The 15647-nt window shown below is 51.9% G+C and overlaps 1 protein-coding gene across 5 annotated transcripts in view; it reads right to left on the reverse strand.

Annotated features, from left to right (window-relative positions):
- The window catches only part of PSTPIP1 (proline-serine-threonine phosphatase interacting protein 1), a 41004-nt gene that overhangs the window by 18071 nt on the left and 7286 nt on the right, over positions 1-15647 (reverse strand). For 4 of the 5 annotated variants that reach the window (XR_012946471.1, XM_032968903.2, XM_076073080.1 and 1 more), the window contains exons 5-9: positions 13132-13238; positions 11362-11424; positions 8692-8793; positions 1320-1365; positions 161-240 (exon numbers count right to left, since the gene is read on the reverse strand). Coding sequence is in view for 4 of the 5 variants with exons in the window: in XM_032968903.2 (XP_032824794.2) it covers positions 161-240; positions 1320-1365; positions 8692-8793; positions 11362-11424; positions 13132-13238 (398 nt within the window). In the remaining variant the exon portion in view is untranslated. The remainder of the gene's footprint in view (positions 1-160; positions 241-1319; positions 1366-8691; positions 8794-11361; positions 11425-13131; positions 13239-15647) is intronic. The other variant, XM_076073078.1, reaches the window with a different exon arrangement.

Here is a 15647-nt window from a genome sequence, read left to right on the forward strand (position 1 = left end):
GCAATGGGGGTTTGACAGCAGCACGATGATGATGATGGGGGAGTGTTTTCACATCTGTTGTGTATTATCGGGGGGGGGGGGGGGGCGCATTGAAGAACACTGCCACAGAGGCTGTGGTGAATGACGTTTGCCCGTTGAGTGGCGGTCCTGCCAAACTCACCTCGCATGCGTTCACGTGCTCACTCTCCCAGTCTCTCCGTAAGGCCTCCAGGCTGTCTACAAGCTGCTGGTACTGCCTGTCTGTGGTACAACAACATTATCATGGTCATCTACAAACGCAATCAGATGCGATGAGGGTTCTGCATTTGCATTTGGACGGGTCAAGGATCCTGTGATCAAATAATAATCATACATTATTTATCCGCGCAAGTTAAACGCCAAAGGCTCGCTGTCAGGCGGGTCCTGGATGTTTGGGCCAACACCAATTGTCCATGAAGCAAGCAGTGCCGGATTCAGCTAGTGCGGGGCCTGTAGCATTTGTTATAAAGGGGTTCCTAAATAAAAAAAAACACAACACATACATATTAAAACACAATTTTTCACTTGCGATACAGCCAGATAATATGACAAATCGCCAACCTTAAACACCCAGTCGTTCATAAAAGTTAAAGGGCAGTATAGTACTATAGTAATAGAGCAAGTGCAGAATCACTGAACCGGAATTGATAGTAGATTTGAAGCTTTCGTGACTGCAAGGATCCATACTCTTTGGTTTTATTCGGTAAAGTCACGTAGGTAAAAAAATAAAATAACAACAAAAATCACGACGTTTGGGCCACAACACAAGTGGCCTTACGTGACCTTACCGAATAAAACCAAAGAATACGGGATTGATAGCTTGAAAGCGTTTAACGCGGGGCCCTTGAAAGTTCGGGGCCCATAGCTACCACATATGTAGCTACTTTGGCTGCTAGGATAATCCGGCACTGGAAGAAAGGCTTCTGTAATGGATAAGACAATAGTTCTGGTTTGAATCAAGCAAATAAAGTTTTTTTTTTTTCTTTTCCAGATGAGACGAGGGTTTCGTATTAGATGAGATGAAAACTTTGTATCGGATGAGATCAGTGGTCGGACAAGATGAGGGCTTCGTGTCAAAAGAGTCAACGGTCACCTCTTGAATTCCACAAGCGGCTGTGTTTTTGGATGAGACAAGAGTTCTGCATATCGGATTAGGCAAAAGTTCCGTGTCAGATGAGACTCGCTGCCGCTACATGCATTCACTAGGGAATTCGTTTTGGTGGACGCCAACTCGATTGGTGTGAAGTCGAAAGCGGACGGCTCGCGGGTTCAGGCACGTGGGCGCGATCTCTGGGCATTACCAGCCTCGAGCGCTGCCTCCCGCATCTGAAGACCCTTCGCCTTCATCTGAAACAACAAATCCCACGCAGAGTCACAAAGGCACCCGGCGCAAACGCACAACGGTGACGATCAACGTTGACACTCATTGGCCGACACAACAGCATAAATGACGTCATGCACCTAGGGGGTGTGACGATGAGGGGGGGGGTTGAGAAATGTGACGTCACATCAAAATGCGCAACTTTAAATAAATATAGACAACACGTTCTACTTAATTAAATATACTTTTTAATAAATGTTTTCTCCTACAACATCAGAGTGCAGCGCCACATTATATACGCACTACAATGACAATAGTTTAAAACGATTTGAAGCAATTTGAAGCATGTTTTATTTTCAAAATGGAAATATGGTTTTTGGGGGGGGGGGCAGAGCTTTGTGACGTCATATTTGAGGGGGGGGGGTCTGACTTTTTGTGACGCCCTGTGACGCGAGGGGGGGGGTCAAAAATCATCCAAAATCGCGTGACGTCATTTATGGACGACCCTTTAATCCAGTGGTTCTTGACCTTTACAGCAGCCTTGCACGCTTTCGTTTCTCAATCCGTAAAAAAAAAAACTATAATGTTAATCACTACAGAGGTTTGATGATTCAAAGTTGTACCCGTGCTTAATTCTGCTTTTAGATGATTTCCCTTCTATAAAGAATCTGCTCATGTCTCGCACCCCCAGATAGGGCATCTCGTACCCCCCGGGGGGTGGGGTGGGGGTGGGGGTTTAAACGAACCAATTGGTGGTGCTACCACGTCCACTGCCACGTCCACTGCCACCGCTGCTGCTGCTGCGTTGTCAGCGGCGCACAATTGGAGAGCGACCCGGCACGCTCGTTAACGACGCCACAGCCGTGAAGAGCAAATAGTAGACCGGAAGCAGGGAGACTTCTTAACAATCCTGGCAGTTGTAATCACCGGCGAAATGTTGCACTCAAATTGTGAATGCTGTGGGGTCCACTCGCCATCACACCGACGTTGCTGAAGTGGTACATAATTGGCACGTTTTGTTCAAGTGGGAAACCTAACTCATTGGCTGTGTCGGCTGGTGGTGGTGGGTTAGCGACGCGTTAATATTATTTACGTGATCTAATCCGACGAGGAAATAATATACAATCGGCGACGTTTCGGGGGGCTGATCTTCACAATGCGCAGTTGAAAGGACGGGGGAGGAGCGGAGGATGCCAAAACGATGACATTCTTCCCAAAGGGGCCCTATGGAGCCACGGTCACCACCACGGGTCACCCAATACCGCCAGACACCGTGGCACTGGGAGTTCCGCCTGGCCTGGTGTCCCCAGAACCAACCTCTTATAGTGTGAGTGTTTGAGTATATGTGAGAGTGTCTGAGTGAGAGAGTGTGTGAGAGAGTGAGAGTGAGTGTGTGAGTGAGTGTGTGTGTGAGTGTCTGAGAGAGTGTGTGTGAGAGTGTGAGAGTGAGTGTGTGTGAGTATGTGAGTGTTTGAGTATGTGTGAGAGTGAGAGAGAGTGAGAGAGTGAGAGTGTGTGAGTGTCTAATTGAGTGTGTGAGTGAGAGTGTCTGAGTGTGTGTGTGAGAGTGTCTGAGTGAGTGTGAGAGTGTCTGAGTGAGTGTGAGAGTGTCTGAGTGAGTGTGTGAGTGAGTGTGTGAGTGTCTGAGAGAGTGTATGAGTGTCTGAGAGAGTGTGAGAGTATCTGAGTGAGGGTGTGAGTGTCTGAGTGAGTGTGTGAGTGAGAGTGTGAGAGTGTCTGAGTGAGTGTGAGTGTGTGTGAGAGTATCTGAGTGAGTGTGAGAGTGTCTGAGTGAGTGTGAGAGTGTCTGAGTGAGTGTGAGAGTGTCTGAGTGAGTGTGAGAGTGTCTGAGTGAGTGTGTGAGTGAGAGTGAGTGTGTGAGTGAGAGTGAGTGTGAGAGTGTCTGAGTGTAAGTGCGAGTGTCTGAGTGAGTGTGTGTGTCTGAGTGAGTGTGTGTGTCTGAGTGAGTGTGAGTGAGTGTGAGTGTGTGAGAGTGTCTGAGTGAGTGTGAGTGTCTGAGTGAGTGTGAGAGTGAGTGTGAGAGTATCTGAGTGAGTGTGAGAGTGTCTGAGTGTGTGTGAGTGTCTGAGTTTGTGTGTGAGTGTCTGAGAGAGTGTGAGAGTATCTGAGTGAGTGTGTGAGTGTCTGAGTGAGTGTGTGAGTGAGAGTGTGAGAGTGTCTGGGTGAGTGTGAGTGTGTGTGAGAGTGTCTGAGTGTGTGTGTGAGAGTGTCTGAGTGAGTGTGAGAGTGTCTGAGTGAGTGTGTGAGTGAGAGTGAGTGTGAGAGTGAGTGTGAGAGTGTCTGAGTGTGAGTGAGAGTGTCTGAGTGAGTGTGAGTGTCTGAGTGAGTGTGAGTGTGTGTGAGTGTCTGAGTGAGTGTGAGTGTCTGAGTGAGTGTGAGAGTGAGGGTGAGTGAGAATGTGAGTGTGAGAGTGTCTGAGTGAGTATGTGAGTGAGAGTGTCTGAGTGAGTGTGAGTGTCTCAGTGAGTGTGAGAGTGAGGGTGAGTGAGAATGTGAGTGTGAGAGTGTCTGAGTGAGTATGTGAGTGAGAGTGTCTGAGTGAGTGTGAGTGTCTGAGTGAGTGTGAGTGTGTGTGAGTGTCTTGAGTGAGTGTGAGTGTGTGTGAGTGTCTGAGTGAGTGTGAGTGTGTGTGAGTGTCTGAGTGAGTGTGAGAGTGAGTGTGAGTGTGTGTGAGTATCTGAGTGAGTGTGAGAGTGAGTGTCTGAGTGAGTGTCTGAGTGAGTGTGAGTGTCTGAGTGAGTGTGAGAGTATCTGAGTGAGTGTGAGTGAGAGTATCTGAGTGAGTGTGAGTGAGAGTGTCTGAGTGAGTGTGAGAGTGAGTGTGAGTGAGTGTGTGTGAGTGTCTGAGTGAGTGTGTGAGAGTGAGTGTGAGAGTGTCTGAGTGAGTGTGAGAGTGAGTGTGAGTGAGTGTGAGAGTGTCTGAGGGAGTGTGAGAGTGTGTGAGAGTGTCTGAGTGAGTGTGTGAGTGTTTGAGTGAGTGTGTGAGAGTGAGTGTGTGAGTGAGAGTGTCTGAGTGAGTGTGAGAGTGAGTGTGAGTGAGTGTGTGAGAGTGTCTGAGTGAATGTGAGTGTCTGAGTGTGTGTGTGAGTGAGTGAGTGTGAGTGAGTGTGAGAGTGTCTGAGTGAGTGAGTGTGAGTGTCTGAGTGTGTGTGTGAGTGAGTGTGAGTGAGTGTGAGTGTGTGTGAGTGTCTGAGTGAGTGTGAGTGTCTGAGTGAGTGTGAGTGTCTGAGTGTGTGTGTGAGTCAGTGTGAGTGAGTGTGAGTGTGTGTGAGTGTCTGAGTGAGTGTGACTGTCTGAGTGTGTGTGAGTGAGTGTGTGAGTGAGTGTGTCTGAGTGTGTGTGAGTGTGAGTGAGTGTCTGAGTGAGTGTGGGTTTCTGAGTGAGTGTGAGAGTGAGTGTGTGAGTTTGTGTGAGTGTGTCTGAGTGAGTGTGAGTGTGTGAGTGAGAGTGAGTGTGAGTGAGTGAGTGTGTGTTAGTGTGTCTGAGTGAGTGTGTGTGTTAGTGAGTGTGTGTGAGTGAGTGAGTGTGAGAGTGAGTGTGTGAGAGTGTCTGAGTGAGTGTCTGAGTGAGTGTGAGTGAGTGAGAGTGAGTGTGAGTGAGTGTGAGTGTCTGAGTGAGTGTGAGAGTGAGTGTGTGTGAGTGTGTGTGAGTGTCTGAGTGAGTGTGTGTGAGTGAGTGAGTGTGAGAGTGAGTGTGTGAGAGTGTCTGAGTGAGTGTGTGAGTGTGAGTGAGTGTGAGAGTGAGTGTGTGAGTGAGTGAGTGTGAGTGAGTGTGTGTGAGTGTCTGAGTGAGTGTGTGTGAGTGTGTGAGTGAGAGTGTCTGAGTGTGTGTGAGTGAGTTTGAGTGTGTGAGAGTGTCTGAGTGAGTGTGTGAGTGAGGGTGAGTGAGTGTGTGAGTGAGTGAGTGTGAGTGAGTGTGTGAGTGTCTGAGTGAGTGTGTGAGTGAGTGTGAGTGAGTGTGTGAGTGAGTGTGTGAGTGTGTGAGTGAGTGTGAGAGTGAGTGTGTGAGAGTGTCTGAGTGAGTGTGTGAGTGTGTGAGTGAGTGTGAGTGAGTGTTTGAGTGAGTGAGTGTGTGAGTGTGTGAGTGAGAGTGTCTGAGTGTGTGTGAGTGAGTGAGTGTGAGTGTGTGAGAGTGTCTGAGTGAGTGTGTGAGTGAGTGTGAGTGAGTGTGAGTGAGTGAGTGTCAGTGAGTGTGTGAGTGTCTGAGTGAGTGTGTGAGTGAGTGTGAGTGAGTGTGTGAGTGAGTGAGTGTGTGAGTGTGTGTGAGTGTGTGAGTGAGTGAGTGTGTGAGTGAGTGTGAGAGTGAGTGTGTGAGAGTGTCTGAGTGAGTGCGTGAGTGAGTGAGTGTGAGGGTGTCTGAGTGAGTGTGTGAGTGAGTGTGAGTGAGTGAGTGTGTGAGTGTGAGAGTGAGTGAGAGTGTGTGTGAGTGAGTGTGTGTGAGTGTGTGAGTGTGTGTGAGTGAGTGTGTGAGTGTGAGTGAGTGTGTGAGTGACTGTGACAGTGAGTGTGTGAGTGAGTGTGAGAGTGAGTGTGTGAGTGTGTCTGAGTGAGTGTGTGAGTGAGTGTGAGTGAGTGTGAGTGAGTGAGTGTCAGTGAGTGTGTGAGTGAGTGTGTGAGTGAGTGTGAGTGAGTGTGTGAGTGAGTGAGTGTGTGAGTGTGTGTGAGTGAGTGTGTGAGTGAGTGAGTGTGTGAGTGTGTGAGTGAGTGTGAGAGTGAGTGTGTGAGAGTGTCTGAGTGAGTGCGTGAGTGAGTGAGTGTGAGGGTGTCTGAGTGAGTGTGTGAGTGAGTGTGAGTGAGTGAGTGTGTGAGTGAGTGTGAGTGAGTGAGTGTGTGAGTGTGAGAGTGAGTGAGAGTGTGTGTGAGTGAGTGTGTGTGAGTGTGTGAGTGTGTGTGAGTGAGTGTGTGAGTGTGAGTGAGTGTGTGAGTGACTGTGACAGTGAGTGTGTGAGTGAGTGTGAGAGTGAGTGTGTGAGTGTGAGTGACTGTGAGAGTGAGTGTCTGAGTGAGTGTGTGAGTGAGGGTGAGTGAGTGTGTGAGTGAGTGTGAGTGAGTGTGTGAGTGTCTGAGTGAGTGTGTGAGTGAGTGTGAGTGAGTGTGTGAGTGAGTGTGTGAGTGTGTGAGTGAGTGTGAGAGTGAGTGTGTGAGAGTGTCTGAGTGAGTGTGTGAGTGTGTGAGTGAGTGTGAGTGAGTGTGTGAGTGAGTGTGTGAGTGAGTGTGTGAGTGTGTGAGTGAGAGTGTCTGAGTGTGTGTGAGTGAGTGAGTGTGAGTGTGTGAGAGTGTCTGAGTGAGTGTGTGAGTTGAGTGTGAGTGAGTGTGAGTGAGTGAGTGTCAGTGAGTGTGTGAGTGTCTGAGTGAGTGTGTGAGTGAGTGTGAGTGAGTGTGTGAGTGAGTGAGTGTGTGAGTGTGTGAGTGTGTGTGAGTGAGTGTGTGAGTGAGTGAGTATGTGAGTGTGTGAGAGTGTCTGAGTGAGTGCGTGAGTGAGTGAGTGTGAGGGTGTCTGAGTGAGTGTGTGAGTGAGTGTGAGTGAGTGAGTGTGTGAGTGTGAGAGTGAGTGAGGGTGTGTGTGAGTGAGTGTGTGTGTGTGAGTGAGTGTGTGAGTGTGAGTGAGTGTGTGAGTGACAGTGAGTGTGTGAGTGAGTGTGAGAGTGAGTGTGTGAGTGTGAGTGACTGTGAGAGTGAGTGTGTGAGTGAGTGTGAGAGTGAGTGTGTGAGTGTGAGTGAGTGAGTGTGAGTGAGTGTGTGAGTGTGTGTGAGTGAGTGTGTGAGTGAGTGTGATTGTCTGAGTGAGTGTGTGAGTGAGTGTGTGTGAGTGTGAGTGAGTGTGAGAGTGAGTGTGAGAGTGAGTGTGTGAGTGAGTGTGAGTGTGTGAGTGAGTGTGAGAGTGAGTGAGTGTGAGAGTGAGTGTGTGAGTGAGTGTGTGAGTGTGAGTGAGTGTGAGTGAGTGTGAGAGTGAGTGTGTGAGTGAGTGTGTGAGTGTGTGAGTGAGTGTGTGAGTGTGTGAGTGAGTGTGAGTGTGTGAGTGAGTGTGAGAGTGAGTGAGTGTGAGAGTGAGTGTGTGAGTGTGAGTGAGTGTGTGTGAGTGTGAGTGAGTGTGAGAGTGAGTGAGTGTGAGAGTGAGTGTGTGAGTGAGTGAGTGTGAGAGTGAGTGAGTGTGATAGTGAGTGAGAGTGAGTGTGAGTGAGTGTGAGAGTGAGTGAGTGAGAGTGAGTGTGAGAGTGAGTGAGTGAGAGTGAGTGAGTGTGAGTGAGTGAGTGAGAGTGAGTGAGTGTAAGTGAGTGAGTGTGTGAGTGTGAGTGAGTGAGTGTGAGTGAGTGAGAGTGTGTGTGAGTGAGTGTGTGAGTGTGTGAGTGAGTGTCTGAGTGAGTGTGTGAGTGAGTGTGAGTGAGTGTGAGTGAGTGAGTGTGAGAGAGTGTGTGTGTGAGTGAGTGTGAGAGTGTGTGAGTGAGTGTGAGTGAGTGAGTGTGAGTGAGTGAGTGTGAGAGTGAGTGTGTGAGTGTGAGAGTGAGTGTGAGAGTGAGTGTGAGAGTGAGTGAGTGTGAAAGTGAGTGTGTGTGAGTGTGAGAGTGAGTGTGTGAGAGTGTGTGTGAGTGAGTGTGTGAGTGAGTGAGAGTGTGAGAGTGTGAGAGTGTGTGTGAGAGTGAGTGAGTGTGAAAGTGAGTGAGTGTGTGAGTGAGTGTGTGTGAGTGAGTGTGAGAGTGAGTGTGTGTGAGTGTGAGAGTGTGAGTGAGTGTGTGAGAGTGTGTGTGAGTGTGTGAGTGAGTGTGAGAGTGAGTGACTGTGTGAGTGAGTGTGTGAGTGAGAGTGAGTGTGTGTGAGAGTGAGTGAGTGTGAGTGAGTGAGTGTGAGTGAGTGAGAGTGAGTGTGACAGTGAGTGTGTGAGTGAGTGTGTGAGTGAGTGAGTGTGAGTGAGTGTGTGAGTGTGTGAGTGAGTGTCTGAGTGAGTGTCTGAGTGAGTGTGTGAGTGAGTGTGAGTGAGTGTGACAGTGAGTGTGTGAGTGAGTGAGTGTGTGAGTGTGTGTGAGAGTGTGTGAGTGTGAGTGAGTGTGTGAGTGTGTGTGAGTGAGTGTGAGAGTGAGAGTGTGTGAGTGAGTGTGAGAGTGTGAGTGAGTGTGAGAGTGTGAGTGAGTGTGAGAGTGAGTGTGTGAGAGAGTGTGTGTGAGTGAGTGTGAGTGTGTGAGTGAGTGAGTGTGAGAGAGTGTGTGTGTGAGTGAGTGTGAGTGAGTGAGAGTGAGTGAGTGTGATTGTCTGAGTGAGTGTGTGAGTGAGTGTGAGTGAGTGTCTGAGTGAGTGTGTGTGAGTGAGAGTGAGTGTGAGAGTGAGTGAGAGTGTCACCTTCTCCTGCTGTCGTGGGGTTGCGCAGGTAACGCTCTTGCTGTGCGTGGCGCTCTCCGCCTCGTCCGCGTCGCGGCACCGCTGATCGTAGCCGCGCTTCGCCTGCGGGGTCCCCGCGGGGGACGGCGACAGCACGAGGCCAGCGACGGTCACCACCGCGACTTACAACTGTTGTCCGGTTATGTCGTGATGTGTTGCCGTGATGTGCTGTTCGGTTATGTCGTGATGTGTTGCCGTGATGTGTTGTCCGGTTATGTCGTGATGTGCTGTCCGGTTATGTCGTGATGTGTTGTCCGGTTATGTCGTGATGTGTTGTCCGGTTATGTCGTGATGTGTTGCCGTGATGTGTTGTCCGGTTATGTCGTGATGTGTTGCCGTGATGTGTTGTCCATTATGTCGTGATGTGTTGCCGTGATGTGCTGTCCGGTTATGTCGTGATGTGTTGTCCAGTTATGCCGTGATGTGTTGTCCGGTTATGTCGTGATGTGTTGCCGTGATGTGTTGTCCGGTTATGTCGTGATGTGTTGTCCGGTTATGTCGTGATTTGTTGTCCATTATGTCGTGATGTGTTGCCGTGATGTGCTGTCCGGTTATGTCGTGATGTGTTGCCGTGATGTGTTGTTCGGTTATGTCGTGATGTGTTGTCCAGTTATGCCGTGATGTGTTGTCCGGTTATGCCGTGATGTGTTGTCCGGTTATGCCGTGATGTGTTGCCGTGATGTGCTGTCCGGTTATGCCGTGATGTGTTGCCGTGATCAGTGCCGTGATGTGTTGCCGTGATGTGCTGTGATGTGTTGCCGTGATGTGCTGTGATGTGTTGCCGTGATGTGCTGTGATGTGTTGCTGTGATGTGCTGTGATGTGTTGCCGTGATGTGCTGTGATGTGTTGCTGTGATGTGCTGTGATCAGTGCCGGATTCAGCTAGTGCGAGGCCTCTAGCATATGTTTTAACGGGGCCCTAAATAAATACATAAATATTAAAACACACATTTGTTAACTGGCATAGTAATGTAATTGTATTTTTTCACTTGCGATACAGCCAGATAATATGACAAATCGCTAACCTTAAACACCCAGTCGTTCATAAAAGTTGAAGGCAGTATAGTACTATAGTAATAGAGCAAGTGCAGAATCACTGAACCGGAATTGATAGCTTGAAATCATTTAGCGCGGGGCCCTTGAAAGTGTGGGACCCGTAGCTACAACATGTATAGCTACACGTGTAGCTACTTGTGTAACTACACGTGTAGCTACATGTGTGCTTCTGGGATAAATCCGGCACTGCAGGCTGTGATGCCCGCGTGGGTTTTGTACGTCGTGGTACTCTCGTACCGTGCGTGACCAACTGCGCTAATCGGAGGGGGGGAGGGGGGTGTGGTGTGCGTGGGTCTAAACGTGTGGGGAGCGGTGGTGCAGCGGTTAGCGCTACGCCGCGTTACGAACCCGGCGACCCGACTTCGATTGCCGCTCACGGCCAAGACCGGTGACGATTATCTGAACCGGTCCTGGGCCTCCCCTAGGTCGACACAGCCTAAAATGAGTACCTGGTGCGGTGCGTAAACATCGTCACTGGGGAGACAAAGGCGGCCGGGCGTGGTGCTGGCCACTAACCCCCTCGTGTGCCGTGCTGGTCTTCATAGGTGCTCGCTAACAGCACTTGCCCCTACAGTCTGTTCATGCTACACGGGGGATCTTTGTCTTTGTGGGTCGGAAGGAGGGCCCGCGTCTAACATCGTCGACAAACGTCAGGCGGTTCGCAAGCATTGGCTCAAGGAAAAGCCTTAAACGTCTTAAGAACTTGAGAAACCTGTTGACACAAATGTCGTCAACTTGAATTCGGATTAATTTCCATTGGGTAGCAAGCTCGGTTGCCGAACGGAAACACCGTGAGGTCGCACTCGACAAGTGCTCGCCACAAATGAACCACAAACACCTCGCTCATCTCGTCTAGGAGCATGAACGATCACACGCGACACTCCGGTCATCATCGCAGTAGCGGCTTTTGGCTGCGAGCCATCGAACAAAGACAGAGGTCACCGCATCGCGCGCTTTCAGATCCGCTTCCGCGGCCATCTGGAACGCTCTTTCTTCCGATATTAGGAAGCCGCTTGAGCTATGTACGACTAGATTTAGATTCATAACCCATTGATTTAGAACTGCTTCTAATGTCTGGTTTGTTGTCCTTCCCCCGCACCTCCAATTAGCACAGTTGGCTACGTACGGTGCGAAAGACGTTCAGCATACATGCGACTGTGCTGATGAGATACTGAATGTCAAAACCGGTGTTAAACCAATGCTGATTGAAATGATGCGCTCCCAGAACGCGGTGGTGGCTGTTTGCATGTAAAACAATGACCGTTTTCTATGCGGAGGGACAGATTATGGGAGGGAAGGCGGATTGCCTGCTTCGTCATGTCGAGATATTTCAATATCGGTGCGACCTCGCCCTTTGACGAACGCTATCCACGTCCCTCGGGCCATTCTTTAAACCACGGAGAGTTCCGCAGTTGAGCCCAGGGCCCCCGAATGGATTATTCGTCTCGTGACGTGACGCCGATAGCACAACCTGGAATAGCAATTTGGAGAAGTAGGAAAAAAATAAAACCTGCTCAGAATATTTATTTTTATTTTGGGGTTCGTCTGCGTGATTTCATTATCGGCGCTCCTTACATCCAGGGTCTTCTTGTGCAGCGTGGCCCGCTGCTTGTGCAGCTTATCCATCGCAGACTCCACCTGCAGGAGAACCGTCAGCTCGGAATGGGAGCACAGATCGTCGTCCATCGCCACGCGCTCAGTGTCCACAAAGGGGAGCCCTTTCCGAGTTTCCTCGGTGACTCTGTGTGACCAAGTGTCTGTGCAGGACAGGCCCCAGGTGTTATGGGTTGATTGAGACGACTGGCAGATGCCACTACCTGTACTTCCCACTGCGCCGACGTGCTGCATTTTAGCCACCCGGTGCACCGCTCGTTGTTGTGAGCTTCGCTCCTCCGACCCCTTTTGTCGTTGTGGAAGGCCACAACAATGCTGGCACCAGTTATCAGCTGCACATCCTCGTGCACGACGTTGACCCGTTTCCTCTTTAGCGCCCGTTAAGCCCCCTCTATCCAGCCAAACAGAAGCTGCTTGGACATGTGATGACTGGGCATGCGGGCTACGTTGACCCAGCCAACAAAGCCTCACTCTCACTCCAACACACACGCACTCAGATACTCTCACTCTAACACACACACTCAGATACTCTCACTCTAACACACACACTCAGATACTCTCACTCTAACACACACACTCAGATACTCTCACTCTAACACACACACGCACTCAGATACTCTCACTCTAACACACACACTCAGATACTCTCACTCTAACACACACGCACTCAGATACTCTCACTCCAACACACACACACTCAGATACTCTCACTCTAACACACACACTCAGATACTCTCACTCTAACACACACGCACTCAGATACTCTCACTCCAACACACACACTCAGATACTCTCACTCTAACACACACGCACTCAGATACTCTCACTCCAACACACACACGCACTCAGATACTCTCACTCTAACACACACACACTCAGATACTCTCACTCTAACACACACGCACTCAGATACTCTCACTCTAACACACACACGCACTCAACTCACTCCAACACACACACTCAGATACTCTCACTCCAACACACACACTCAGATACTCTCACTCTAACACACACACACACACTCAGATACAAAGACAAAGATCACCCGTTTTGCCTTGACAGACTATTGGGCCAAGTGCTGTTAGCGAGCACCTATGAATACCGGCACGCACACGAGGAGGTGGGTGGCCAGCACCACGCCCGGCCGCCTTTGTCTCCCCAGTGGCGATGTTTACACACACCGCACCGGGTACTCATTTGAGGCAGAGTCGACCTAGGGGAGGCCCAGCACCGGTTCAGCTAATCGTCACTGGGTGTTCGCCGTGAGCGGGAATCGAACTTCGGGTCGCCGGATTCGTAGTGCGACGCAGCGCCAACCACTACGCTCCACTACACACACACACGCGCCACGTGTGCCCAGGCGCGCCACCGCCTGTGCCCAGGCGCGCCACCGCCTGTGCCAGGCACGTCACCGCCTGTGCCCAGGCGCGTCACGTGTGCCCAGGCGCGTCACCGCCTGTGCCCAGGCGCGCCACCGCCTGTGCCCAGGCGCGTCACGTGTGCCCAGGCACGTCACCGCCTGTGCCCAGGCGCGTCACCGCCTGTGCCCAGGCGCGCCACCGCCTGTGCCCAGGCGCGCCACCGCCTGTGCCCAGGCGCGCCACCGCCTGTGCCCAGGCGCGTCACCGCCTGTGCCCAGGCGCGCCACCGCCTGTGCCCAGGCGCGTCACCGCCTGTGCCCAGGCGCGTCACCGCCTGTGCCCAGGCGCGTCACGTGTGCCCAGGTGCTACCTTCTTGCGCTGTTCGCGTTGCTTCTCGCGGAACTCCTCCAGCCTGCGCGCCTCGTCGCGCAGGCTGGAGGCCAGCTGCATGTGCGCCGAGCCCAGCCACTCCAGCTCTGCCAAACACGTGGTGGTGGGGAGGGTGGTGGTGGGGAGGGTGGTGGTGGGGAGGGTGGTGGTGGGAAGGGTGGAGGTGGGGAGGGTGGTGGTGGGGAGGGTGGTGGTGGGGAGGGTGGTGGTGGGGAGGGTGGTGGTGGGAAGGGTGGAGGTGGGGAGGGTGGTGGTGGGGAGGGTGGTGGTGGGGAGGGTGGAGGTGGGGAAAGTGGAGGTGGGGAGGGTGGTGGTGGGGAGGGATGAAGGTCATGGTGAGGGCGACAGATTTTGGCAAGAAGGGGGCAAGAGGGCAAGTTGATATTTATTTATTTAACACCTTTGCTGAGCAGCACAAGCACAGTAAAGTAATTGTATTTTTTCACTTGCTATACAGCCAGATAATACCACAAATCGCTAACCTTAAACACCCAATCGTTCATAAAAGTTAGTAATAGAGCAAGTGCAGAATCACTCAACCGGAATTGATCGCTTGAAAGCATTCAGCGCGGGGCCCTTAAAAGTGCGGGGCCCGTAGCTACCACACGTGTGTGTGTGGCCACACGTGTGTGTGTGTGGCCACACGTGTGTGTGTGGCCACACGTGTGTGTGTGGCCACACGTGTGTGTGTGTGGCCACACGTGTGTGTGTGTGGCCACACGTGTGTGTGTGGCCACACGTGTGTGTGTGTGGCCACACGTGTGTGTGTGTGGCCACACGTGTGTGTGTGTGGCCACACGTGTGTGTGTGTGGCCAGTTTAATTCGTGGCTCCAGTTTAACAGCAGAGGTCTCACTCCGAATCAGTCGAGCGGCAATATCTTTTCATCGGTTGCGTAACGCTGTGTGGAAGCTACCTGGTCTGTCGCTCCGCACTAAGCTTCAGGTCTTCTCGGCCACGGTCATTCCCTCCCTTCTCTACGCTTGCGAAACGTGGACCCCCCTAATGGAACATCTTCGCCGGTTAGAAACATTTAGGCTGGCCTGCCTACGATCCATCCTGGGTTTAACCAGACTGGATTGTGTGAGGAGCTCACAAATCCTTGAAAGATCTGGGCAGGGTCCCATCGGTGAGCTCCTCCGGCAGGCAAGGCTGCGATGGCTGGGTCATGTAGCCTGCATGCCCAGCCACCGCATGCCGAAACAGCTTTTGTTTGGCCGGATTGAGGGGGCTAAGCGGGCGCGGCACGGGCTAGAGAGGAGATGGAGTGTTGTGGTACAGGCGGACGTGGAGCTGAGTGGACTTGCCGATGACTGGTACCAGCGGTGTCAAGATCAGCCTCTGTGGAGGAGGCTCGTGAAGGATGCTACTGGGCAGTTGGAGGCAGTCGCCCTCCAACAACAACGGAGGGCGGAGGAGCGACGCTCACAACAGCGAGCGGAGCGCCGGGTGGCTAAAGCACAGCAGGTTGGCACAGTAGGGGGCACAGGTGGTGCATCAGCCAGTCATCTCAGTCAGTCGACCCGTGGCACCTGGGTCTGCCCCGTGACCACCTGCCAGCGGGCGTTCGACACTTCACGTGGCCTCAGGGTGCACATAGCCTGGCACAAGCGTCGTGGTGACGTCACCGCCACTTAGTGGCGAATGGCGGTTGTTGTTGTTGTGTGTGTGGCCACACGTGTGTGTGTGTGGCCACACGTGTGTGTGTGTGGCCACACGTGTGTGTGTGTGGCCACACGTGTGTGTGTAGCCACTTTTGCTACTGGGATAAATCCGGCACTGCAACCTCCTCATCCAGATAACGTGTGTGGCGCGTTCCTGCCATATTCTACGACGAAGTCCCGAGTCCCTTGCCCTATCGTTCCACAAAACTCCTACCATCATCTGCGCACGCGACCGGCAGTCTAAGTGCTGACGACTTCCTTCGAGCAGTAGTTCCGTTCTATGTATTTATTTATTTTGTACGAAAGCCTCAACTCTTTGCCCCGTTACAGCGTGGCACGGACGCTTGCTGCTGCGTTATCTCGAACCCAACTTGCGGAGCAACCACTTCCCGAAAGCGTGCACACCACCGCATTGGCAACACACACGGGAGGAGCAAATGTGCCGTGCTGCAGAGGACCACGGCGTCTGTTCAGCGGATAGTGGCCGGAGAGCGAACGCGCTTTTGCAACGCAATCTCCCCTCCCCACCCACCCACCCCGGCCATCCACCCCTACCAGGAACTTGATTTCGCCAAACAAGGCGTGCGCAAGCTGTCCTCTCGGGTTCCTCAACAGGAAAAAGGTCACTTCTGCAAATCTTCGTCGGGGCTGTCGTGTTGGTTCGGCACTTCTTTTTTTTATTTTCTGTTCACAAGAAGCGGCGGCAGGCCACGAGGTTTGCTGACTCAAGACCGCCGGCATTCCATTGGCAAGGGGCGCTGACCACAAAGGGTGACGTTTTGCTCAATTCGACTCGCCAAACGCGCTTGCATGTATGTTGGACTTCTATCGC

This window comes from Petromyzon marinus, chromosome 40 (assembly GCF_048934315.1).
Source record: "Petromyzon marinus isolate PM22_M1 ecotype Great Lakes invasive population chromosome 40, UKy_Petmar_22M1.pri1.0, whole genome shotgun sequence".
Lineage (NCBI taxonomy): Eukaryota > Metazoa > Chordata > Hyperoartia > Petromyzontiformes > Petromyzontidae > Petromyzon > Petromyzon marinus.